Below are 26,063 nucleotides of genomic sequence, written 5' to 3'. Positions count from 1 at the left end.
AAGAGTAATCACCAGAATGGCATGATACATGTATTATTAATCTTTATATCCTCTTATCTGACATTCAGTTAATATTTACAGACTCAATGATTAAATGAACAAAGGAGTGCTTACTTAAATATTAGCTCCTGGGCCTCTCTGGGCAGGGTGGGAATTGTAATCGCTTGTTTTGTTTTCATTTCCAATGTGTCTCAGTGCTTCATAAAGGCTACAGCTGATGCAGCTTGTGATAAATCGCTCACTGGAGCCTTGTTTTTCATGAATGGCATCCACAAGCATCCTTTCAAAAATATTTCATAATTTAGGATGTAGATTTTATTATTTAATTTCTTTTACTTCATATCATGGTTTTCTTATCTTAGCTTGTCTTTGAGCTTACTAAAAATGAAATCATATCTTTTTCAGCCTGGCTTTTGATCATTATTAGTTCTTAAGATTTATTCATGTTGTTGCATATAGCAATAGTTTTTATTCCCATTTTTTATTACTCCTCAGTATTACAATATAGTATATAGCTATTCTGTTTTATTTTTTATCCACTGTACTGATGAATGGTATTTGGGTGATGAGAGGGGACCCAAAAAATCTGGAGGTTTGGCCCCTTGTTGTACAGGTTTCCCAACTAAGTGATTATTCTAGGAAACCATCTGTACTAACGTACCAGCTGGCATTGTTGTGAGAGGTTGTGTTCGGCACTGGTGAATTCTTTTTGAAGACTCTTTCTTTTTTTTTTTTTTTTTTTTTTTTTTTTTTTTTTCTCGTTGGGTTGGGCAAAACTTCAATATGCTGGCCCATTTCATGATGGGTGATTTACGAGTGTATACCTGCCCACACTGTGCTGAGCGTTCAGTAGTTTTCAACCCAAACCAGCATGATTCCAGTGCCCCACCCTCTCTATTCACCTGATATCTCTCTGAGCAACTTTTTTGTTTCCCTGGATGAAAAAAGTCCTCAAAGGGAAACATTTTGTTGATGTGGAAGAAGTGAAAGAAAAGACAGCAGAAGCACTGAAAAGCATTAAAATGGACAAGTTCGAAAATTGTTTTGAGCAGTGGAAGAAACATCTGGGGAGGTGTATTGCATCAAATGGAGACTTTGAAGGCAAGAGAAGTTAAAACATGTAAGAATAAATGCATTTTTATAAATAAATTCCTTTCTTGTATGTCCAGTTGGTGAGACATGAATAAATCTGCTTGAATATTCTTACATATGTCTTTTGGTGGACAGTTGTGCTCATTTCTTTCATTATATACTTAAAAGCAGAAATACTGGGAAGAGCGGAAACCCTATGGGGCCGACACACTAAGTTTTAATAGTTATAAAGTTTACTGAACTTGTCGTGCCAACTTACACTCCCACTAAGAAGGCAGCACAGTTCTATCTAGGTGCTCCATATTTTACCCACATGGGGTATTTTCAAATTTTTTACATTTGAGTCATGTGGTAGGTATATCGTTGTTTTTAAGAAAATTTTAAATTAAATTTATTGGGGTGACTTTAGTTCACAGGATTACACAGGTTTCAACTATACAATTCTATGATACATCATCTGTGTATCGCATTGTGTGTCCACGACCCAAAGTCAAATCTTCTGCCACCATAAATTTGACTTTGCTCTTTACTACCCGAACCCCTTCTGTCTAGTGACCACTATACTGTTGTCTGTGTCTATGAGTTTTGTTTTTCTTGTTTGTTCATTTGTTGCTTTCAGCTTTATACGCCACATGTAAGTGAAATTTGTTTTTATCTTTGTTTCCCTGAGGACTAGTGATGTTGAGCATCTTTTCCCATGTTCAGTGCCATTTGGATATCCTTTCCTTGTGGAGTTCTTAAAATACGTTTTTATTAACCTATATCAGTTTCCCCCAAAAGACCTCTTTAAATTTTTATTATTTATATGTTATATTCAATTTATGTTTTTATTACAATGTTAAGATATTAATTTTCTCTAAAGTTTAAATAATCAGAAGGCCTCTCCCACATCTCAGTTGTACAAATGCTGTGCTAGTAAAACAGGACCTGCCTAAACTACCTTCAGGGACCCCTGGCCACCCTGGTCCAGTATCCAGGAAAAAGGAGAATGTGGAAGCCTTAACAAGATGATCCCTGCAACCACTCTCTTAAAAAGAAAGGTTAGAAAGGCTGGAAGTAACCATGATGTGTGGGATCATTTACAAGGAGGAAGAATTTAGATCATTCTGTAAAGAACTGAACATTAAAATAAGTACCAATGGAAAAATAATGCTGTCCTCTACATCATACATTCTTACAAATTTCTGAAACATATAATTTGTTGAAAGTTTGGAAACAATGTCTGAATATTCCGTGATAACGGATAACTTCTTAAACATGAGAAAATCTTTCCAGTTTATATTTCACATGACATGGTAATATTGACATGGCATATACTTTACTAATCATACACTATCCCCTTTTGTACAATTAAATAGTGTCAAAATATAATTTCAGTAACACTAGCTTGATTAATGATAGGTGATTGAATTTTGGAGGAAGGAAAAGTTTAATTTACCACAAATTTTGTTCCAGGTACTATGCTGGTAGATATGTAACCCTCGAATGTCATTTTGATGTAAGTTTATAAGTGGCATTTCCAGAAAGCCAAGGATATATAAAAGAAAGGGTACACATGTGGACCTCTTTTTGTAACTACCACAATTTGATAAGTGTCAAGATTATTTTATATATTGGGAGTTGAAAGGCATAACGTCCCAAAGGTGGGCTTTTAACAATGGTGTTGAGGTACTTTGTCTATTTTTGGCAATATAAATCTCTTTTGTTCCATTGATACAACACTGGCTACTCTTGTCTTACTTATGAAAGAAAGTAAAGCATTTTTTCTAGTAATTTTTGTTATCAACTGCTACTCCCTGCTTCTCACTCTCAATTCCCACAGGATTTACGGATAAATAGATAACAACACATAGGATTAGATGTTTGGGAGAAGTAAGTGAAGCCATTTATTTGGGTTCTTTTTTTATTTCTTTATTTGACAATGTTTCCTTGTCTCATGAGGCAGAAGGGAAGGATTTGGTTCATTGCTTTTCTCTCCAAAATGTTAAGCAATTTATCATTTACAACAGGTTCATTAAATCCAATCAGAAGTGTTTGATCTGGCAATTCCTCTCTATATGGTGGAACATGGCGAAGCCCATGGTGGTGAGTCGTTCTGTAGAGTAGATCAAGTTCCCGCACTTGTAAATGAATCTCCACACACAAAGTCACTTGGATTCCTCCCCTTAGCAAGTGTGTGCTGTCCTGTACTCATAGTTTATAAACTGTAATAATTCATATGTGTTTAGAAGCCTTATTTATTGGTGAATTAATATGAGACATTTTTATAGAGTAAGAGAAACTACTTCATTATACTTCCATATTGAATCCTGTCTCTTTACTTACTAGTTTATTGACCTGGGTCTGTTGGTTACTAGTTTTTGTGATCTCTGTCTTAGCTTTGTCATCTATAAAGTTGAGTAAAATATAGTATTGTGAGAATAAGAGGTTAAAAATAAAAGTGCGTAGGGCAGGGCCTTCCACCAATAAGTACTCAATAAATATCAGTGATAACAGTAAGAAGCATATTCCTATAAGTTAAGTTTGCCTATGAAATTTAGCCCCACTGTTTTTGGACACAGGGAAAGCTGGCAAAGGCACAAATAAGTATTTCTTAATTTGTCAAATCTGTCAATGACATAACCATGTCAACGCACAACAGACAGTGTTTTGGAACAAACTGGAGAAAACCAGTTCCATTCTACATTATATGTGAGGCTGCCTAGACTGATGCTTTATAATCCCAAATGGATTGAACAAGTGGATCACTGGAAACCAATGATACACTGTGCAGAGGAATTTGAACAACAACAATAACAACAAACCCAAAGTTACTTTCCAGAAAAATAAGTAAAGGAGAGCTAACTTAATGATGATGGCTCATCAAGATAAAAGTGTTTATAAGTATCTTAGATAACAGTATCTTAGGTAACAGGGTACACGGGGCTAATTAATTTAGAAAATAGTACTTGCTTTTGTTTTTATAGATTTTATATATTTATTTAGAGAGAGGGGAAGCGAAGGAGAAAGAGAGGGAGAGAAACATCAATGTTTGGTTTCCTCTTGTGCTTCTCCCTGCTAAAGACCTGACCAGCAACCCAGGCATATGCCCTGACTGGGAATTGAAACAGCAACACTTTGGTTCGCAGGCCTGTGCTCAATTCACTGAGCTACACCAGTCATGGCTGCCTTTTGTTTTTATTTGACTTTTCTATGTCCACAATATAATTTTTTTATGGTAAGAATTCCTCTGACCTGATAAAAGATATGATTATCTTTATAAAACACATGTATGTAGACATAAACATATGTTAAATGAGCCACACAAATGGGAAGTCCTGAAGATATGCTTATACACACAGACATTTGTACATGTTTGGCTGAGTTGTGTGGTTCATTCAATAACTATTTAGTGACTTAAGGGGAGTATAGATGTGACTATAACATCATCCCTCATGTGAGGAGCATACAGTATAATGAGAAAAGCATAGATTACATTTACTAAATACTTATATAAATGTCATGTTCCTGCTTTAGGTGCTTACATGGATTATCCCATTCAGCTTTCACATCTCCTTGTTATAATATCCAGAAAGTCAAGGAGAAAGGGCTTGACTGTAACTGTGAAATGGGCGACTATAAAATGTGATTAAATGCATATCTATATATGTTACCTGAGCATGAACAGCTGTAGTAGAGAGGAGAAGGCATCAGACTGAAGTGGATAAGGGACTGGATGAAAAAGGAACTGAAGACAAGAGTGAAGAATTTTGTTGGAAATTAAAAGAGATGAGTTGATTATAAAGATGAACACAGACCTGACGAAGCAGCCCATTTCAAGAGAAGTTCTTCTTTTCCCTCTCAAATGCCTCTGATACAGAGAAGCTGGGGTTCCTCGCACAACGGTGCTTGTTGGGTGAGGATCGTGGAAATCCTTTAATGTAGTGACAGGCATTTTCTAACTCTTAAATGATACTACATTCCTAGATGATAATTCTTGGAGTAATAAGCAATAATCTCTCTTTCTCACTTACGACATTTAAAATCTAAGTGGAGAACAGGACACAGTATTACAGTTCAGAGTGTGAATTAAATCTACATAAATTATGTAAAATATTCATTCTCATTTGTTTTCCTTTTATTTTTATAATTATAAGTTGTAAAGTAATTTATTCTGCCAATAAATATTCTGTTCTCTCTTCAATAAAAGAATCAGTTGGATGGACATAAGAATCACATTAAAATTGACACTGAGGAGTTATCACACATAAAACATTTTTTAAAGTTGAAATTGCAAATGTGTGCTACCCATGTGTCTTTTTTGCACTGCCCTTAAGAACACAGATGCCCTTCCTCATTCCATTAATATCATGTGAAATGTCTGCCCAGACTCTTTCGCAGAATACAGAATGCTAGATTGGTCAAGGAATCAAAAGCTAAAGTCATTTCTTTTTGAAACTCAAATATTAATAATGTATGGAAGTACACACACCAACACAGAAAGCAGTGCCGAAAAGAAATAGTTTGTCACCTTTTGAATATTTATGGAGGTCACATCCTTGCCTTTTTACACCTGCCTGGGTTTTCACTGGCCCCACATCATGTATTCTGCTGTACTTTGACTTTTCAGTAAACTTCCCAACATTTCATTCTCATCCATTTCTTGGATTTCTAATTTCCTCTGCTATTGCTTGGTCAACTCCATCTTCATTAAGACATCTTCCTTTCTTTAGCAACATTAAAGAAAGTATGTGTAATCTTTCACTTGTTAGGCATGGGACAATTAAATGTATATGTTTTTCTATTCAGTTGTAATACTTTCAGTGCTGAACTATTTGGCCTGAATTCTTAATACACACTTTCAAACTACGATGTATATGTAGAACTGTCCATTACTTAAATGTTTAAACATCTTCCTTTTTAAAAAATGGGACATGAAAGAAACACACCAATGTATTCAGTACAGATACATGTGCAAATGTGTTTGTATTGATGGAAACAAAGAAAAATACAAACAATTATTTCGAGCTCTTAGCTAGTCATCACACCTTAAAGATCACCTATGAAAACATTCTGGCTCAGGAAAATACAAATGCGACTGTAAAAGTTTGAGTGAATTAGCCAAATTCCTTTTTTATGCAAATATATTTCATACAGTTTTAGTGAGGAAACCTTAAAATGAATCTACAACATACACAAAATATTATTTGATTACCACAATAAATACAAGAGTCAAGCATTAGTGCCTGTCTGTCACTTACCATCAGAAAGAGTAACCACCATCACGTCGTCCGTAGAAACTCCTGGCCCATAGCGATTATAAGCTAGGAATCGAAGAGTATACTCCGTGAATTTTTTCAGGCCTTCCAGCTTATAAGATAGTCCATCAACCTCTATATTCTGGAGACATAAAATGCCAAGACTGTGATTCAGGAGGCACATTAAAGCAGAAGTCGCAGCCATTCTGTTCAGTCAGTAAATTGGATATTAGACTCTTACTCACAAAACTACACTTCAGCCTTAAAACAAGTCATTGTAAAACCTTCTTGGGACACACACACCCCAAGTAAAGCTCAAACCTCTCTGTAGACTCCCAGTTAAAACAGCACCATGCTACGTTCACAGTCATTAAGTTCCAATTTGTTTAACACCAGCCAATACACTGAGTAGTTGGCTTGTAAACCCCTGGGGACAGAGACCAGCTCCTGCTCCTGCAATGGAATGGTTTTCCACAAAACAACAGATTTCTTTCTCTCCTAGCTGAAATATACCCACATTTCTTGAAACTGTCTGAGTTTGCCACGATTTTTATCTGTCAAAATGCTATGAGGTAGGTTTGGAACTGTTCCTAGCACTTCACAGCAGCAGAAATGAGGTGCTGGAGGTCAAGGTCACAGAGAAATCAGAGCCAGTTTACTCCAGAAGGCCCCTGAATTAGCTCCTCACAATGATGCTCTCCCTCACATGTACCTCGGGGAACACCATGTTGGAATTTATTTGGATTGGTGACATGCATTATCGGAGAGCTAAAATATGCAGAAAAGTGGGTAGAACAGAAAGAGGAAAATAAGAGCTAAGTAGCAAGCAAAAATGGAATGAACATAGAACATAGGAGGAACTCTTACACATTCTTATTTTACAATATGACTTGGGACTTAGAACTGGTTCTGAATAGCACTGGTGCAAAACATTAAAAAAAAAAAACACTCTACCATGCAGTTTGTGTGGGAGCACAGAGGCTGCACTGTGCTTAGCAAACTTCACCACAAACCTAAGGACCCGGCTGTCCCAAGGTCACCTCTCTTTCTTTCCCATTTAAGTGCACACCTGCCTTTACATCTCTTTGCACGTGAACTTGAGATTCTGGAAGTAAACATCTCAATAGTCATATGTACATCACAAAAGAGAACTGCTGAGCTTCCCATTTCACCGTAAAGAGTCATTCACTCTTACTTACAATAGAATTGGCCTATTTTCAGGTGTCTGTGCTACCTGCCTATTAGAAAAAAAATGTAAGAGGGGGGAAGAGTAGGCTAAAAAAAATGAAAAGTGATATATGACAGTCTGATGGTGGTGAGAAGACAGAAATGCCATAATTACATAAAAATAAAAATAGCAATTTGGGTGAGGCCATTGACTACAAGATAAATCCTCCCTTAGGATAAGGACTGAAAATGCAAATGTTTTCCGGGACCAGACGGGTTAACACGAATGTGGTTATATTGGCTCAGGCACCTATATACTTGCATGAAACATCCCTATCCACCCTATTGATTCATTTAATTATCCAAGTGCCTTTCTTACCACCAGAATTAAATTAAATTGCTCAGCATTTCCAGTAACAGGCACTTGAAAACTGATCAGCCATCCAATACAGTGCTGGACACTGGACTAGACATCAGGAGCTCACACGTCTCATTTTTCTAGCCTTAGATCATCCAACAGGTGGCGGTGGGCGGGGCCCGTTCCCTGGCCTACCTGTTCCTTCCCCGTGGACACCTCAGTGCAGAACAATCTGTAACCTTGAACTGGACCATTTGCATAGGCAGGGGGTTCCCAGGTAATAAGAATTGAGGTAGGTGAGGTAGATACAGCTTGCAGGTTTTCTACTGGGCCTGGGACTTGCACTGTGTACAAGAGAAATCGATTAGTATAAGGTGGTTCTCTTTCTCGAGACAATCAGAATTACATCTCTTACAGTCCGAGGAAATTACAGCAGCATGTCATATTTTAAAAACCATATGAAATAAGAATATTAAACTATAAAATATAAATATCAAGTAATGCAATTTTAGAGTTATTTCTCATTTTAAAATTCAGAAGAGGACTTATATTCATCCGAATTTCTTATTTCATTTTACAGTTGACAAAACTGGTCAAGGAGCAGAAAAAGATAGGATTCGTAATCTAAATTCTAATTGTGGAAAAGTTTCCACTATGTCAGTATGCCTTTGCCTGTGTATGGCTAATAGCTGCAGAGGGAAAAGGGAAAATACAATGAGAATACTTGTACATTATGATTCTACTTATAATTCAAATAGGCAGCACAGCTATGGATAATTTACCACATTTACTGTCTTCAAGTCAGCATTTTAAAGTCTTGCCTGATCCTGGGTCCTTTAAGTTAATTTCAGGATTTAATTTTCAATTTTGCTTTCTAGTATTCCATCTTCTCTCATAACTATTACTTAACATAATCAAGGATAAGTAACATCCTCATTAAAGTAATTGGATAGCACAAGTCTATCATCACTTAACCAAGACACTTATGTCCAGCTGTGTTTTGAGATCCAGGACTTTTCAGATTTTAGAGAGGTACCTGGTACACAGACAGTGTTTTAGGTAACACCCTAGGAGGGTCAGTGGTAGCACCCTGCTGTCAAATCACATATTTTCAGCAAAACACATGATATTCAGACCAAATGAAATTATTAAAGACTATACACAGGCTTGCAGAAGATCAGGTCCAGGTACAAAAGGAGATAAGAGAATCCTTCAGATTCCAGATTTGCAAATTTTATGCTTACACATAATTTTTCATTTTTGCAAATATAACTAAATGTAACTATATTATCTGTAAATGGGATAGCCATGTTCTTTATTATAATCTAAAATAAATAAGTAGTCTCAACATTGTGAGTATACAGCAATAACTTAGACATTTTGTGAATTCAGTCTTCGATACCACCCAGCTTTGGACAGCTATACGTTAAAGGCCTGTATTACAATTCTGTGAGTTTGAACTTTCATAGCAAAATAGCACATAAAAACCTAGCTGGCATATCTGAAGATACATTTCTTCTATTAGCATTGGGCCTATGTCTCTGAATTATTTTTCAGAATGTGTTCCATGATACCCAGCAACCTTAAGGCATTACTGCTCACACATTCATTTGGGAAAAATAAATATAGTCATGTCAGAAACACATATTTTATGTCATTTTCATAAATTTTCCCACCAGTTGCCAAATCTTGAGAACCCTTGTTGACAACTGCATTCTTTTCACCTTAACGAATAACTGTTAATGGTTTCTTAAAAACTTATCTGGAAATCATTTAAAACCTACAGACAAATTTAAGAATGAGAATAGTACAAACACCCATGTTCCCTTTATGCTGATTTACTCATTGTTAAAACTTTGCTCTATGTATTTTATCATAATCTATCTCTCTATACATATAGTCTTTCTCTGTCTATATATATATGTATATATACATATGTATACATGCAGGTTGCATTATCACTCACTATATATAAATTTATAGTAAATCTATAATCCATATATAGTGATAAATGCACTATATAAATATATATTGAGAGAATACCTATTATCTCTTGATAAAGAGAATCTATATCTATATCTCTCTATATTCAGATTGTTATACATACCATAGCTTTTTACTCCTGTACAATTTAGTGCATATTTTTTAAGAACCCATATGTACATAAATAACTTAGTTATTATCTTTGGCACATTTCATATTAAAACAGTATTTCTATTGAATCTTCAGCTGCGTTGCAATTGTGTCAGTGGACTCAATGATGTCATATATGTAGCATTTCCCCTCCTTATTAAGATCCAGTCTAGGGTCAGGTTTACACTTTGTCGCCCTGTCTCTTTAGTCTGCTTTAAGCTGAAGCAGTTCCAAAGCCATTCTTTCTTTGAAGCCATTCATAATCTTGAAGAAGATAGCCTTGTTTTTATTAATAGCATGTTCCTCATTTGGGGTTTGTTTTTGTTTCTTCATGTTGAATTTAGGTTATACGTTCCAGCCATAAATGAAATGTCAGTGGCGTCTGCCCTTCTTGGGGTATCACCTCCAGAGTGGGGCACCAGACCTCTGTCAGTCACCCATAGGTTAATGTTGAGTACCTGGCCAAGGTGCTGTCAGATTTCTCCGCTGTAGACTTAACTGCTCCCCCTGCTCCACCACTTACAGCTAATAATCAATCTGTGGGGAGATACTACATTAGGACCATGTCAATGTCATGCTCTTTACCAACTTTCCTTAGAGTCAGCATCTGTTAATGGTTTTGATGGAATCAATTTTTACCAGGGTTGTTATAAAAGGTGATTATTTTTCATTCAAGTACTTCTGCATTAGCCACTTGGCACTCAGCATTCTATTATAAGCAAGACCCCATGCCTTTTCCTATTAATGTATGTATCGTTGGTATGGGGAGATGGTTTCCTACTTTCTTATGATCTTCAATTTATTATTGTCCTTAGTTATTTGGACATTCCGTTTATCCCAGATTTGGCCAGAGGGAAAATACCCCATCATTTACTGGAATAATTCCTTTCTCTTTGGCATACTATGTTCCAGGCTCATCTTGATCCTGCCCCAGAGCTGAAATCAAACATTTCTCCAAAGATTTCTGGTTCCCGTCTGACGAAATGGTATTCAAGACAAGGATCTGGGTGTTTTTGCTTCTCGATCCTTTCTGTGAACAAGGAACACATGACTGTGTATACACATACATACACAAATGCATACATGCATACATATACTCAAATATACAGATACATATACACATTTCTCATGACCCTATAGAAATGCCTCCTATTTCAAACCACCTCTACAGGGTTCCTATTGCATTACCCATTCTTCTTGTATATGTTCTTTATTCCACAGGAATAAAGAAGACTTTTGTCTTCCAAACAGTTGCATATAGAAAGACACTTTATGAGGGCACCCCACCTTGGTATTCTTCCAGGAAGGGATAATTTTTCCATGGAAAACCCCATATTCCATGAAGGGGCCTTAAGTAGACAATATTGAACCACAGGGAGTCTTGCCTATGTGAAAGCTTATAGTGATACAATTAGAACTGTATTACAATGGAGACATGTTGCTCCTTGGTGGGGGGGGGGGTAGACAAAGCAAATTAAAAACTTGCCCACTGATATGGTTCAACTGGATTTTCAAAGTACCACATTTTAAAGAACAATGATAAAAATGCCAATTTGCATGCTTCTGTAATTACTTATACATCCACAAAGACAATGCAAACAGTTCATGGGGGAACGTTTCTGATTTGAAGTCTACTATTCTTCTAAGGAAGGTAGATGACAAAAGCAGCAGCAGGAGAATTGAGACTACATGAACTGCTTACAGAACATGTTGCATGTGGAAGTGTGCAGGATTTTGAAAGTTCAGAGAGCATGTCTGTGCAACCCCATGATGGGTAAAGTATTAATCCTTCAGAGGTCATGGCTGATCTGAGACATACAAACTTTTCTTAAATATTATTACATATATCAGGTGCATGGGTCCAAGGTCACGACTAGCTGTGCATCTGCACATGACTCATGTTAAGCCATAATGTTTAAGCCATCAGTTTGGCTATAACACATGTTTCATAAGGGTGTGTGACACATGTGACCTGCACTGTAATTTTTGACCATGATCTCTGCAGGTGAATGTGTTCCTTATTACCATCCCACAGCTAAAATGAAAGAGCACCCCTTCCTATTACCATGGCTCATTCTGGGAGTAAATACTAAGGTTTTAAAATGGCCACACTCCAAGGCCATCACAGCCATGTAACACATTCAATGAAGGTGGCCCGGGGCAGACATGTTCCCAGGAGGACTAGGAGAGGAGTGAGTATATGGGAAAGAGGAGGGGGCGATGTTCTGGGAGTTTCTGCTCCTTTGTTCCACTGGAGCACAAGAGGGTAATGGAAAACAATTCAGATTGTTTTCAATGTGAAGAACAAGTGACCTGAAAATCTGGAAGAACAGGCTGAAAGGACTGCCTGGAGTGGCAGAAGCAGGGGGTGCAGAGCCCACCCAACTGTGACTTGCCAAGCACATGGGAATCAGACATGCCATTCTCACAGCCACTTCCATCATGTGTGTGGGAAGAACAGACCCCAGGAACATCTGCAGCTCAAGACAGCAGCCCCACAAGGACACGCACTAGGCCACTCTCCTCTCCCGTGGAGCCCAGCCATGGCTGCTTAGGGTCCTGGCTCTTGGTCCAGAAAATGATCAGAACCCTCTACTTACTTTCCCAAATAACAAGAGCAATTGTTTTCTCCACAGGGATATTCACAATGCTAGGTACACAGACAGTGTTTAATAAATGTGTGTCAAATGAATGACTTTACGTACAATTAGCAAATGTTACTATAAATCACAAGGCTAAAATATACTATGCAGTCTAACTCATTTGAGGTCATTAATTCAGCATTGTCACTACCAGTGATCAGAAAATCATGTTTCCCTGAGACACCTGATGAGAACTGAAGTTGGTATGCTTGTCCATGTTTGTCCTGTGCATGTGAGCCTGTGTGCACTTTGCCTACAGGGTAAAGTTTTTACGAGCACCTGAAGCTTAGTCACTGATGGGAGAACACCAGGCAGTGTGAACCATAATTGGGATTCAGTTCACACTGGTAGTATGATGGTCTACTCTGACCATCGCTCACCTGCTGAATTATTTTCCCTTCCTCGTGGTCATTAGACACTATCAGGGAAAAAATGTGTGCCTGGGTTTCTGGAAGAATTTCAAGCAGACAATATAGACACCTGAATTAAAAAGGAACATTCAGGTTAAGTATTCACAAACAAATCTATGAGTTTTCACTAATTTCCAGACATATGATAACATTGTATTTGCCACTTTAAAGGTTCCAATGATCTTTTTCTGTGGAAAGACTGTCCTTTGGGACTAAATTATTTCCTACTTTGATGTTTTATTATAAAATATAATTTATTTCATGATCTGATTGGATTAGTAGATTTTCTTTAATATCCTCAGGTATTAAAATGAAAATACTATCAGCCTACACTGTCCCAAGTAAATATAAACATTAAGACATCAAAGAATTATCAAATCATATATTTATCATGTATGGAATTATTTATTTTATCCAGACCAAAATACTGTCTGCACGTGAAATAGTCTTCACTACAACCTCCCTGGCAAGTGCCCGTACTCTTTTTCACATAAGCTATGAAATGTTTACGCTTCTTCACAACATGCTGTAAATTCAAACTCATAAATGCCCTAATATTTTCCCTTTGATTTACAGCTCTAACATAGGTCTGTAGATAATATATTGCATTTTATGTTAATGGTGGGGATATGTTTATATATGTATATGTACATGTACACAGTTATGTATTTATTCAGTTCCATATCCATAAAGTATATTGAAGAGTAACTTACATAGATTTACATCTGATTTATTATATTCATAGTAGAAAGAGAGAGTGAAAAAAAGGAGACACAAAAATGTTCAACAGTGGAAATTAGATGTGAAATCAATACAGTTAACGGTTTCTACCTTCCATTTCATTACATTTTAGTATGTCACTCAGGAAACTTAATGGGCTTAACTACTCATCATTGCCAAGATGCCATTAATAATCCCTCGCTGATCCCTTCCATTGGACAATAATTTTGTGGCACACTGCATCTAATTTCTTTCCATCGCTATTCAAAGTTACCTATTTCTTCAAAGAATGGAAAGATTTCAGAGAAGATACATAATCCATGCAAGTAACTCATCAATCAATGTCAGCCCAGCCAACTACCTTTTCAAATTTCAACATTGCCTCTCAGTTGAAATTCATTAAAACACCTATACCTAAGAACAAATTAAATAGTTATGTTGAAGTCAATGAGATGTATTATGTGTCACTACCTGCAAGGGGAACAGTCATTTCTGACTATATATAAATTTATAATATATCAGAGTACTTTATAATGAGATCTTATTGCATATTAATCCCAAAAATGGCATATAAAAGTTAGTTGAATTTTTAATAAAGCATGACTTATCACATATAATCAGATTGAAACAAGATGTGTGTGTGTGAGAGAATATTACAGTTTAATGATCTATAATTGATTAAAGTAAGAGTAAAAAAGTGTGTTTTTTTCCTTATTCTACTTATAATAGGAACCAGTCATTGGTATCAAGGAATCCGTGGCCTCCTAAAACTGTAAAAATATTTCCAAGAATGTAATATTTGTATTTTTTGAGGGATAGTGTCCATAGTTTCCATCATTGGAGTCTATGATCCTTTAAGTGTTAGCTCCCAAAGGATTAGATAATATCTCTGGTTTCTTTTGGTTTTAAAACATGCTGATTATTATTAAATCATTTGTAGTGATTGTTAATCACTTTGTGATAGAAAATATAGTAACAATTTCACTTTAGAGAGACATTTTCAAATTTTAATAAAATGCTATTTTTAAAAGCTAAAACATGTGCATGAATAGATTTTAATATTTCATTTTCTAAATCATGGGTAATTCAAAGACATTTGAATTTATGTGATTAAATTCACCAAATATTTTAGGTTGTGAAGGCTTTTGATTATTAAGAAGTCACTTAGCATATATTAATTGTTACCCATTTTTCTTCCTTTTTCTTGGTCTGTTTCTCTTCTAATGTATATCTCTACCCATCTACCTTCCTAACTTTACTGTATGTAATTTTGCATTTGTATGAATCAGACTAAAACATAAATTGTGTTTTATCAGATATATGGTTCTAAAAATATCTTGTGAGTTTAAATAATTCCTTCAAAATAAGAATGTGAGTATAAGATTTTCATAGAAAAAGCTTAAGAATCAAGATATGCCACCGTCTTCATAATAGTGAACAAGGCTGATGTCTTTTCACCATTATACTGACGCTTCTCAGCTGGAAGTCTGAGATGAAGACAAATGTTAGTGTCAGAACATGTAGTTGAACATTTGAATATTTAAAGTCTTTTCTAAATGACTGTGCAGTACAATGTATCCTCTTGTTCCCAAATCATCGATTTCACAGTCACCAAATCCTTTGTTTTAAGACCTCCTTTAGTATCAGTGCACTTAAAAATATATATCTCGTGTGGTAGCATTCAAATAATGACTTAGAATTTATATGTCCTCAATTCAGACCAGATTTCTGAGGATGATTTCACCTCCTTCTTCACTTGTTAATTAAAAGAAAAAAGATTTTTAAGCTCATCTTAAAAAAGTGGATAGCAAGAGATGTAAGTAATTATTTGTAGTGATCCAAATAGATTTATACCATGAAGCTTTCTTATTTAAGCAACAACATCCATTGCCAATGATCTCACTGAATGTGTTTCAAATGCAAGCCATTTCCTACACTATTTGCATTTATTGATAATAAAGTGCATTCTTTGATTACCTCTTTGATTCTTTTCCTCCTGTAGTTAACAGCGTTAATGGTAATTTTATGAAATCTTTTTCTATTCTGTATGGGGAAATGAAACATCAAAAGCCTGTAGGCAATGTAATTATTAACATAATGAAACCCCCTTTTGACTGAACTATACATTGTTAGAAGACATGACAGTAATTTGGTAAGAAGAAGCACAAACTAAGAGTTATAGTTCCTGTTACAAAATCACATAAATATGACAAGATTTGATGGGAGGAAGCAGTTATTGCCTGATCATTTTAGTTTGGATTTTAATAGATACTATCTGCTAACTCAAAACATGCACAACTGTGTATAGATATAGATACATCTATATACACACACATATAAAATGTGTGTAATGCATATGACTTGACTGATATATTATTTATATATACATGCATCTATCTACATATATGCTAATACATAAGTGATGGATATTTTCTTACAGTACAGTAGGAAAAATTTTAACAATTATTTCTTAAGAAGTAGTATTGAAAGTAGTCTTCCTGTGATTTATCCTAGAATTCAAAGCAGTTTGATAATGAAAGCAATTATAGAAATTGACCTCAAAATAAGGGCTTTTCTGTAAGTTATTTCAGGTTTTTCACTAACACAGCCAAGTAGTAATAGCCTTGGTGAAGTACGTAGAGTTTTTTTTAACTGCACTTTAGAACACACAGGCATTGCCTAGATATATAAAATATAGTGGATAATGTACATTTCTGACTGCATTATTGTGTTCTCAAACCATTTAAACTGGAGATTTCTAAGTAATGTCAAAAGCAGTTGTTTTTACGATCTAGAAATATTGCCTAAGCTGTATCAAACATAGGAGCTAAAAACTTAAAGTTTCAGCCAAATGTGCTTAAGTTTCCATATTACTAAAGGCAGTTTGATGTCACATAAATCTAATGAAACTGACCTCTTTTTTCCTCTTAAATTTTCCCCCATGATACCTTGGATTCAGTTACTTTCCACTGAGATTAAGAAATTTAGATAAAAGTACTAGCTAATTTTAAAGAATAATTATAATTTTATATGTTTTGCATATAATACTGTCCCCAGTACTGTGAAATATTTTATTATGATTGAAATTTTCAAGAAATTGAGGACAGAGAAAACACACACACAGGAAGCACCTAGATATAAACAACAGACCATATATGACCAAGACTAACATCTAACTTGGCAGATATAAAGTATTTAAAAATTCCAAGTATAGATCTATTTATGAAGAATATAGTAGGCAGGGACAATTATGTGAGACTTTGGTCAAGAAGCTCAGCATCACTAGCCAGCAGAGAGATGCAAATTAAATCCATAATGAGATATCACTTCACACCTGTCAGAATGGCCGTTACAAAGATAAAGAAATGAACAAATAAGTGCTGGTGAGGTTGTGAAGTAAAGGGAACTCTAGTGCAATGTTGGTGGGAATGTAGGCTGGTGCAGCTGCTGTGGAAAACAGTATGGAATTTCCTCAACATACCAAAAATGGAACTGCTTTTTGACTCAGTAATTCCACTGCTGGGATGATGCCCTAAGAATCCTGAAACACCAATTCAAAAGATTCTATGGACCCCAATGTCCATAGCAGCACAGTTTACACTAGCCAAGTGCTGGAAGCAACGTAAGTGCCCATCAGTAAATGAATGGATCAAAAAATGTGGTACATTTACACAATGGAATACCATGCAGCAGAAAGAAAGAAGGAGCTCTTACCCTTCACGACAGCATGGATGGAACTGGTGAGCTTTATACTAAGTGAAACAAGCCAGGTAGTGAAGGACAAATACCATATGATCTCACCTAGAGTAGAACCTAATCAATAAAACAAACCAGCAAGCAAAATATGAATAGAGACATGGAAATAAAGAATAAACTGATGGTAACTACAGGGGAGGGGAATAATGGGGGGAAGAAGAGGAAGGGTCATCAAGGAATATGTGTAAAGCACCCACGGACAAAGACAACAGAGGGGGAAGGATTGAAGGTGGGAGGGGAGGGGGAGAGTAAGGGGAGGGGTCACTCTAATTGAACAACAATAAAAAATAAATATACATATCAAAAAAAGAATTTTCTTGAAAGACAATTAGAATTGCATTGATAAATGGGGGCACACTAAGATCTTGAACTTGAACTCACCTGCTCCTATGGACACACCAGACCTACAGCTACATATGGGCCAGTTGCCTCTGGAAAAGACCTGAAACCTAGCTAAACAGCTCCTTCATGAAAAAAAAATAAGATAATACAGGCAGATAGAAGAGGAAGATAGTCAGTAATACTGTAACAATTATGTTTGGGGGCCACTCTGGAAAGTATGTACTTGTTTACTATGCTGCACACCTAAAACTAATACAGAATAATACTGAATGTAAACTACAATTGAAAAATAAAAAACAGATATAAATTAAATTTAAAAAAAGAAGAAGAGGAAGTGATGTGGGCTTGCCAAAACCTCACCCCAACACAAAAACCTATAATCAGAAGGGATCTCATAAACCTGAAGCTTCCCATTAAGGGGCAGGGGGCTCATGTACCAGATCAGTATCCACAACTCTTGAGACCTGCAGTAAAGAGATGAGCTCCCCAAATGTCTGATGTTGAAAACCAAAGAAGCTTAGGTACAGGAAACCCAAAGTGCTGTGTGGAACAGAGATAGTGCTCTTAAATGATTCATGTGCAGATTTGCTTTCCTGGAGGTCTAATACAAAAGCAATCTTGAGAAAGAAGAACAAAGCTAGATGTATCAGACACTCTGATTTTAAACTATATTACTAACTTATGGTATGCAAACAGTATGGTATTGGCACAAAAACAGAGATCAACAGGACAGAATAGAAAGTCTTGAAATAAAGCCCCGCATACATGGTCAATTAATGTATGACAAAGCAGGAAGAAAAATGCAATCTGGAAAGGATAGTCTTTTAAAAAATTGGTTTTGGGAAAACTGGATAGCCACATGCAAAAGAATGAAACTAGACTATTATCTTACACCATATATAAAAAACTAACTCAAAATTAATTCAAGACTTGAAAGTAAAACCTAAAACCGTAACACTTCTAGAAGAAACCATAGTGGTAAGCTCCTTAAACTTAGCCTTGATTTTTTTTGGATCTGTCTCTAAAAGCAAAGGCAATTAAAGCAAAAACAAACAAGTGTAACTATATCAAACTAAAAAGATTCTGCACAGCAAAGGAAACCACTAACAAAATAAGAAAGCAACCTACAGAATGGGAGAAAATATTTGCAAATCACATATCTGACAAAATATTACTATCTAAAATATATAAATAGTTTATTAAAATCAATTTAAAAAATTAAAATGGTCAGAGAATATGAATAGACATTTTTCTGAGCAAGACAAACACAGAGCCAAGAGGCACATAGAAATATGTTTAATGTCACTGATCATCAGGAAAATGGAAGTCAGAACCACTATTATCACAAGGAAATGGCTATTATTACAAGGAAAAGAAATAACAAGTGTTGGTAAAGATGGGAAGAAAAGAGAACCTCAGTGTACTGTTAGTAAGAATGTAAATTGGTGCAGTCACTGTGGAAAACAATATGGAGGCTCCTCAAAAATTATAAATAAAGATACCACCTGATCCAGCCATTCTACTCTTGGTACACATCTGAAGAAAATGAAAACATTATTTGAAAAGCTATGAGCACTCCTAAGTTCATGGCAGCATTATTAGCAATAGCCAAGTTATGGGAAGAACCTTAGTGCCCATCAGTGGATGAGTGAATAAAGAAGATGTGATTGACTATATATATATATATATATATATATATACACACACATATATATATATGCACACACACGTATACATATATATGCACACAAACATACACATATATATGTAAATACCTATATGTATACTATACACATATACACAATGGGGTACTACTCAGCCATAAAAATGAAATCTTGACATTTGCAACAATATGGATGGATTTAAAGAGCATTATGCTAAGTGAAGTAAGTCAGACAAGGAAAGACAAATACTGCATGGTTTCATTTACATATGGATTCTAAAAAACAAACCAAACCAAACAAAGTATAACTGAGCTCATAGATAGAAGTAGAAGAATGGTGGCTGCCAGAGGGGAATGGGATTGGAGGTTGGACAAAATGAGTGAAGGGATCAAGAGGTACAAACTTTCAGTTACAAAATAGATCAGCCATGGAGATGTAATGCATAGCATATTCAAAAGTTTCAAACAGAGTTAATCTTAAAAGTTCGCATCACAGGATAAATATTTCTAACTTCACACGGTGACAGATGGTAACTAGACTGATTGTGGGGATCAATTTCCAGTGTATACAAAGAGTGAAATATTATATTGTATACCTGGAACTAACATAGGGTTATATAACAATTACACTTCAATTTAAAAAATACAGTTTAACTCATGGAAAAAGAAAGAACAGTAGAGTTCAGGTGTAAAGGAAGAATCTGGTGAGTCAGGATGCATGGGTGTGAATGAGTTTGATAGGTGATGGCCTTGACATTAGCCTTTCTGAAATAGAACTTAACAAGTTAGTTAAGGGAGAGAAAAAACACTATATACTTGGGGAAAGCTTCGGATGATCAGGTCTGTAAGTCCAAGTAATAAATCCAAAGTGAAGTAAATTAATGATGGCATGATTAATGCCATACTGAAGAAAAAACTCACAAGCATGAAATTTATTTTCTATTTTGTTAGCATAATAAAAAATCAAGTAATATTCTACCACTTTTAGGGTAATATGGTGTGTGAATCAAAACAAACAAAAAAAACCCTCCTCTAAAAATAGTGTTTCCTTGGGCCACATTGCTTAAACACTCTGTGCATCATTTTTTCTTGGATTCATAATCTACAGAACAGGGCTATTATAAGGGTTATATGAGGTTGTATAAAAAATAAAGTGTTCCAAGTAAGGTGGTAGTTAATTTTATAGTTACCTGAACTCAAGTTTAACTTTTCCATATTTTGGTTCCCTCATCAGACAACTGAAGGAAAGAGTACTGGTTCTTGATTCTCAAGGTTGTTAGAAAGATAGGAGAAGATGATGGATGTAAAAGAGAAATGGGCAACACAGCATTCCATGGATGCGTTGTCATAGTAACAGGTATGTTAAGCTTTTTAACCTCCTCATAAATTTTCCACAGTTACTTCTGTTGTTGTAGTTCTGACCATACATTTATGTTCAATTCCTATGGAAGAGTCTCAGCATGCACCAGCCCCTCACTTGCTTCACACTTGGCACGTGCATACACTTCAGGATTGCGCTATTTCTGCACACAAATACATCGGTTCTCTTTGAATGGATGTGTGTCAGAGAGCAGGTTTCTTCAGCTTATGTGCAACTGGAGTGTTGCCCATAGTGATAATGTAACTTCATCCCAACAACCTTTCTCAGGTCTGGCTTGTATTATGGTCAGTGTGGGGAGAATCAATATAGGAAGCTTGTAGTTTTAACAAAGTGGTAAACGACATGTATAGACTGCTTTTATAAAGGAATTCTGCAGCCATTTATCAGAGGAAAAGGAAGCAGTGGTCTTTTTCAGACAGTCAAGTGAGTAGTTTTTTCTACACAATAACAAAAAAAGATCCGACCTTAAAACATGCCATCTCTTTGGAGGAAAAATTTGTTGTGTATCTACTTCTGGGCTTTAAAAACTGAGGAATAGCCTTGGATAAACTGGCTCTTCTGGGAGGGACCAGATGTCAAGGAAGAAATTCAGAATGCTCTTCTCCAAGTCGGAGATCTGGGCTACTCTGATGATACAGGAGACACCAACAAATGACATCCAGTAAAGCTTTGGTGACAGAGACTGAAGGTGGGAGTGTGGCCTCCACAATCAGAGGCCCTCAGTTCAAATCCAGAACCCTCGCACAGGCTGTGTGGCTGGGGTCAAGGTACTTATAATTTGATTTTATGTTTTCTCATCTTAAAAATGGGGTTAATACCAGCTCTACCTCATGAGTTTATAGTGAAGATCAATAACAAATATTTTATGAATGGCATCTGGCACTAAGTAAATGCTTGATAAATATAAACTAATTTTTACGGGGAAGCTAAGCCTTGTAAGAATTGACAGGGGAAACAATGAAACCTTTCATTGAATTTGAAGTCTTGCTCTGGCTGAGTGGCTCAGTGGGTTGCAGTGCCATCTGGTAAACAAACCAAAAGACTGAGGATTTGCTCTCTGGTCTGGGCACATATCTAGATTGTGGGTATAATCCCAGGTCAGGGTTCAGATGGGAGGCAATGATTGATGTTTCTCTTCCCACACTTCCCTCTCTCTTTCTCTTTCTGCTTTTCTTTCTCTCTCTCTCTTTCCCGAACATCAGTGAACATATCCTTGAATGAGGATTAAAAAAAAAATTTGCAGCCTAAGGTGGTGGGACCATAAGGAGCCAGCAGAGAATGGGGTGGGGGTCTGTGTGAGTTCAGAAAGACTGTCAGGGGTGAGGCCACACTGGGCCTTAAAAGCTTTGGGAGAACTTTGATCTAGAAGAATCACAAAGAAATTAATGGATTCAGGCATTTTGTACTCTGTTGGCTACACGAAGAGTGAACGGAAGGGGGCAAATGGAGGTGCTGGGAGACCCATGGGAGAACATGCCACAGTACAGAAGAGAGAGGTTAACAGTTTGAATTTGAATGATGGTGGCAGAGACAAATAGAAAGGGGGGAATTCAAGAGCAACAAAAGACAAAATCAGCAGTGTCTGATGGACTGTAGTTGGAGCATAACGGAAGCCTCAGGAAGGACTCCTGTGTTTTTGATCTGCATACCTGGGTGTTTCTGGTGTGGCTCCTGGGCTAACGCTGGACTGAGCAGTGTATGTGTGGGCGTGGGCGTGTTGAGGGTGAGTGTCTCTGCTCTGGCACCCATGCTGGGTTTGAGGGACCTGACTGTACACAGAGATCTGCCACTGGTTAGTTATTCCCAGATGGACAGTCACAACCTAATAGTTTTCTTCCTCTTTACTTCTCGTTAATTTCTTGGGCTCCCAGCTAGATAATTTCATAGCCCACATCTATGAAGAGCTTCATCAGATAATTTTTTCATCTTTATTTATTTATGCAATTCTTTTTCTTTTCTTTTTCCATATACAGTCAGTGGCTTTTCAGGAACATCAGCTAGTCTCCAGATTTTGTGTTCATCTGTCTTTTTTTCCTCTTTCCACCTAACTTAGCTCCTCTAAACCCATATTTTGATCTTACTAGAAATATATAATTACCCTGATTAACAGATCAGACTGTGCTAAGGCCCTTTTCTTCTGAGCAATGTAGATGGCTGTTGAGGAAGTATGCTCCCCTTTCTTCCTGATAAGTGGAAAAGAAAGAGCCCAAGATAAAATATCTTCCATAACAGTGATTACAATAAAAATTCCAGTAGCATTGAAGCTGGGTACACATATGACCTTGACAATACTGAAATTAATATTCACTGTGCAATTCCACTGACATTTATCACTGAGAAGCACCTTTAACGCCCTTACACATACATGCGCGCACATGGAAGATTGATAATCGCATGGGGCAGAAAACCTAGTTGTCCTCTATCTCTAAGAAACATCTAAAAGGCTCCCGGTCTGTTGACTGAACCACCCTGAGGATTAAGTTTATTTTATTTTCAGTATTCAAAAGATAAGAAGTTTATTAAACACATGGAAGATTTAGGCTTGTTCAGAGATAGCGTCAGGAAGACAAATAGGCTTCAGCACTTAATCATCTCACAGAAGCTGGACGACAACTTTAAGCAAAACTGAACACAGGGACATCGGTGTGCTGCTTGGATCAGAGACACCTTTCTGTCCCTCAAGCCCCCTCCTCTGCTTCTATTCTCCTTGGGCCAGAAATTGTCAGACCAATAGTAAAGAAACGCCCGGTGTTTAACAGCGTTCAAGACTGATGGTGGGTAACTACAGAGTAAAATAAACTCATTGTTAAATGTAAGTGCTTTTTAAATAACTCTTTCAGAAATATTTCCTTGAGAAGGGAAAATGTATCCATGTACTTGAATTTCAACAACTCTGAATCTCAATTTAATATCAGATTGGCAATACTTGATATTTTTAATTTCTCCTTGACTGCTTCCTGCTTGAGTATGAGAGATAAAGGTATACACATAAGTCACCACTGCCGATATAAACATTAATGTGAGCCATGAATATTCATATGTAGTTTAAAATTTCTAGTAGCCACATTATTAAAAGAAAAACTAAATAAACAAAATTCATTTTTAATAATACGTATTTAACCATATATATCTAAAAAAGTCATCATTTCAAAACACAATCTATATAAGATTCACTGTGATATTTTACAATTTTATACTAAGTCTTTAATATCCAGTGTGGATTTTGTACTAATAGTACACATCAATTTGGGCAAAGCATATTTCAAGCACTCAATAGAGGCCCTGGCTGGTTAGCTCAGTTGGTTAGAGCATTGTCCCAATATGCCAAGGTTGCAGGTTCAATCCCCAGTCAAGGCGCATATAAGAATCAAATGCTCTGTAGCCACTTGTGGCCAGTGGCTACCATACCAACATTATACATGTAGTCAATGCTACTGGGATAATCGAAGAATGCTTCAATTAGAATAGAGTAAAATTCAATATTTCCAAAGTAACTGGCAAAATTAGTGGAAGAACAGTAGATTAAAAGTGTATGTAGAACAAATCATATTCAAAATGATAACGTTAGCAAGCTGTTGGCAAAGCAGTATAAGTCAGTGATATATTAAATCCATTATTACACTGTTATTTGTAGTTAAATATTATACTAAATGATAAAATGTCCCACCAGAAGTAGCATCAAGCTTTCTCTGGGAGTCCTAAGCATTTTTGAGAGGAGCTTGTAGACAGAATTACAAGCCCATCAGCCCTCCCCACCCCCCAAATAACAGAAGTAATAATAATAATTTTTTATTTCACTGCAAGGTAGTAGTAGAACACTCTGAATTAAGACAGTGAGCTGAGGGTTAAGATCAAGTGATTTATAATAATGAGTTCAAATTATGTGCCTAGCACATTCTCAAAAAAACAGGTAGCATAACTCACTTGCTGGCTTAAGCTCAATAATATTAAGATTTTTCAAAGCCTTACACTGTCATGACTATGTTTTTCTAAAGTAAAGCATAATTTAACTCATTAAACAATTGTTAAAATGTAGTTAACTTTAATTATTCTTCCGTTTCCATGAAATAATCAAGGTCCACCTGAGTTTGAACATATGCGGACACACACGTATGCACACTTGCACTTCAGCATTATGATAGAAAGATTATGCAAGGTTTGAATCCCAGGCCTGGCACTGTTAGTTTTGCCCCATTTTATTGTGTCACAACTAAGGTAGGAGTTGGGTGGAACCGTATTTCTTGCTCACAGGATATTTGACAAGTACAGGAGATTGCTCAGGGCTGAAGTTGAAAGAGTTTAAGGTGGTGCCATGTCATGACTGCTTCAGGTTGTAGCTGTTAAAATCAAAGTCAAGGTGTTGCCATCAATGTCTGGGAGGAAGTGATTATGGGCCTTTTATCAACTGAAGGTCAAATGGCAAAAATTAGAGCAGGTGGTCAGTGTCAGTAATGGCTCTCGCTGGCAGCGTCTGCAGACTCGGTTACGCAGTTGATTCCTTCACTTATTAGTTCCCTTAAGGTCCCCTAAGCAGCTGGCAGTCCTTAACGTTCAGAAAGCACTATGTCCTGCAGTCCTCAAGCCAGCAACAGAATTTCAAAGAGAGGAAGAAGGCAGAAGCATATCAAATATGATTTTAAGGACATTAGTGTTGTTTCTTAATACCTCCTTGTTTGAGCAACAATGACTGAAATTATTTAAAAATGAAAAGATAACTTCTTAATTATAAGTAAATATTTATTTATTTATGTATTGTTATTAAATTTCATAGCTTGCTCAGTGCTCAACCTGAGTACCTGTCATCTTACTTTAACAGTATGTCGGACATGTAGGGCAGTGTAGGTACTGGTTTAAATAGTCCACCCCCACAATTGATAGGTGCTCAGAAAGACCTTTGCCTTTTACTAAAATACAATGAAGGCATGCTGGATTAGAATTAAACCCATGTGATAGGTGTCCTCATTAAAACAGCGGAAGAAACACATACACAACCCTGAGCTAGGAAGCTGAGTGGTGACCTGGGGCACCCACCAGTGCACTATCCCATCCTATGATTGGCCTGAAACTCTCTCAGCTCCAAGTTTATTCATTTTAAAATTCAGTGATTTGAATCAACAGTCTCAAAGAAACTTCATGGATTCAACATTATTTTTCAGACAGTG

General features: G+C 36.4%; 1 protein-coding gene across 1 annotated transcript in view; it reads right to left on the bottom strand.

Moving 5' to 3' along the window:
* The window catches only part of DCC (DCC netrin 1 receptor), a 687,608-nt gene that overhangs the window by 264,298 nt on the left and 397,247 nt on the right, over window positions 1-26,063 (bottom strand). Inside the window, exons 16-17 of the mRNA XM_053664328.1 lie at window positions 8,050-8,198; window positions 6,333-6,471 (exon numbers count right to left, since the gene is read on the bottom strand). Of these exons, the coding sequence (XP_053520303.1) occupies window positions 6,333-6,471; window positions 8,050-8,198 (288 nt within the window). The remainder of the gene's footprint in view (window positions 1-6,332; window positions 6,472-8,049; window positions 8,199-26,063) is intronic.

Source organism: Artibeus jamaicensis, unplaced genomic scaffold, assembly GCF_021234435.1.
Source record: "Artibeus jamaicensis isolate MK-2021 breed Jamaican fruit bat unplaced genomic scaffold, CSHL_Jam_final contig_354, whole genome shotgun sequence".
In the NCBI taxonomy this organism is placed as follows: Eukaryota; Metazoa; Chordata; class Mammalia; order Chiroptera; family Phyllostomidae; genus Artibeus; species Artibeus jamaicensis.
The sequence above is the reverse complement of the archived record's forward strand: the minus strand, read 5'-3'. Positions and strand labels throughout refer to the sequence as shown.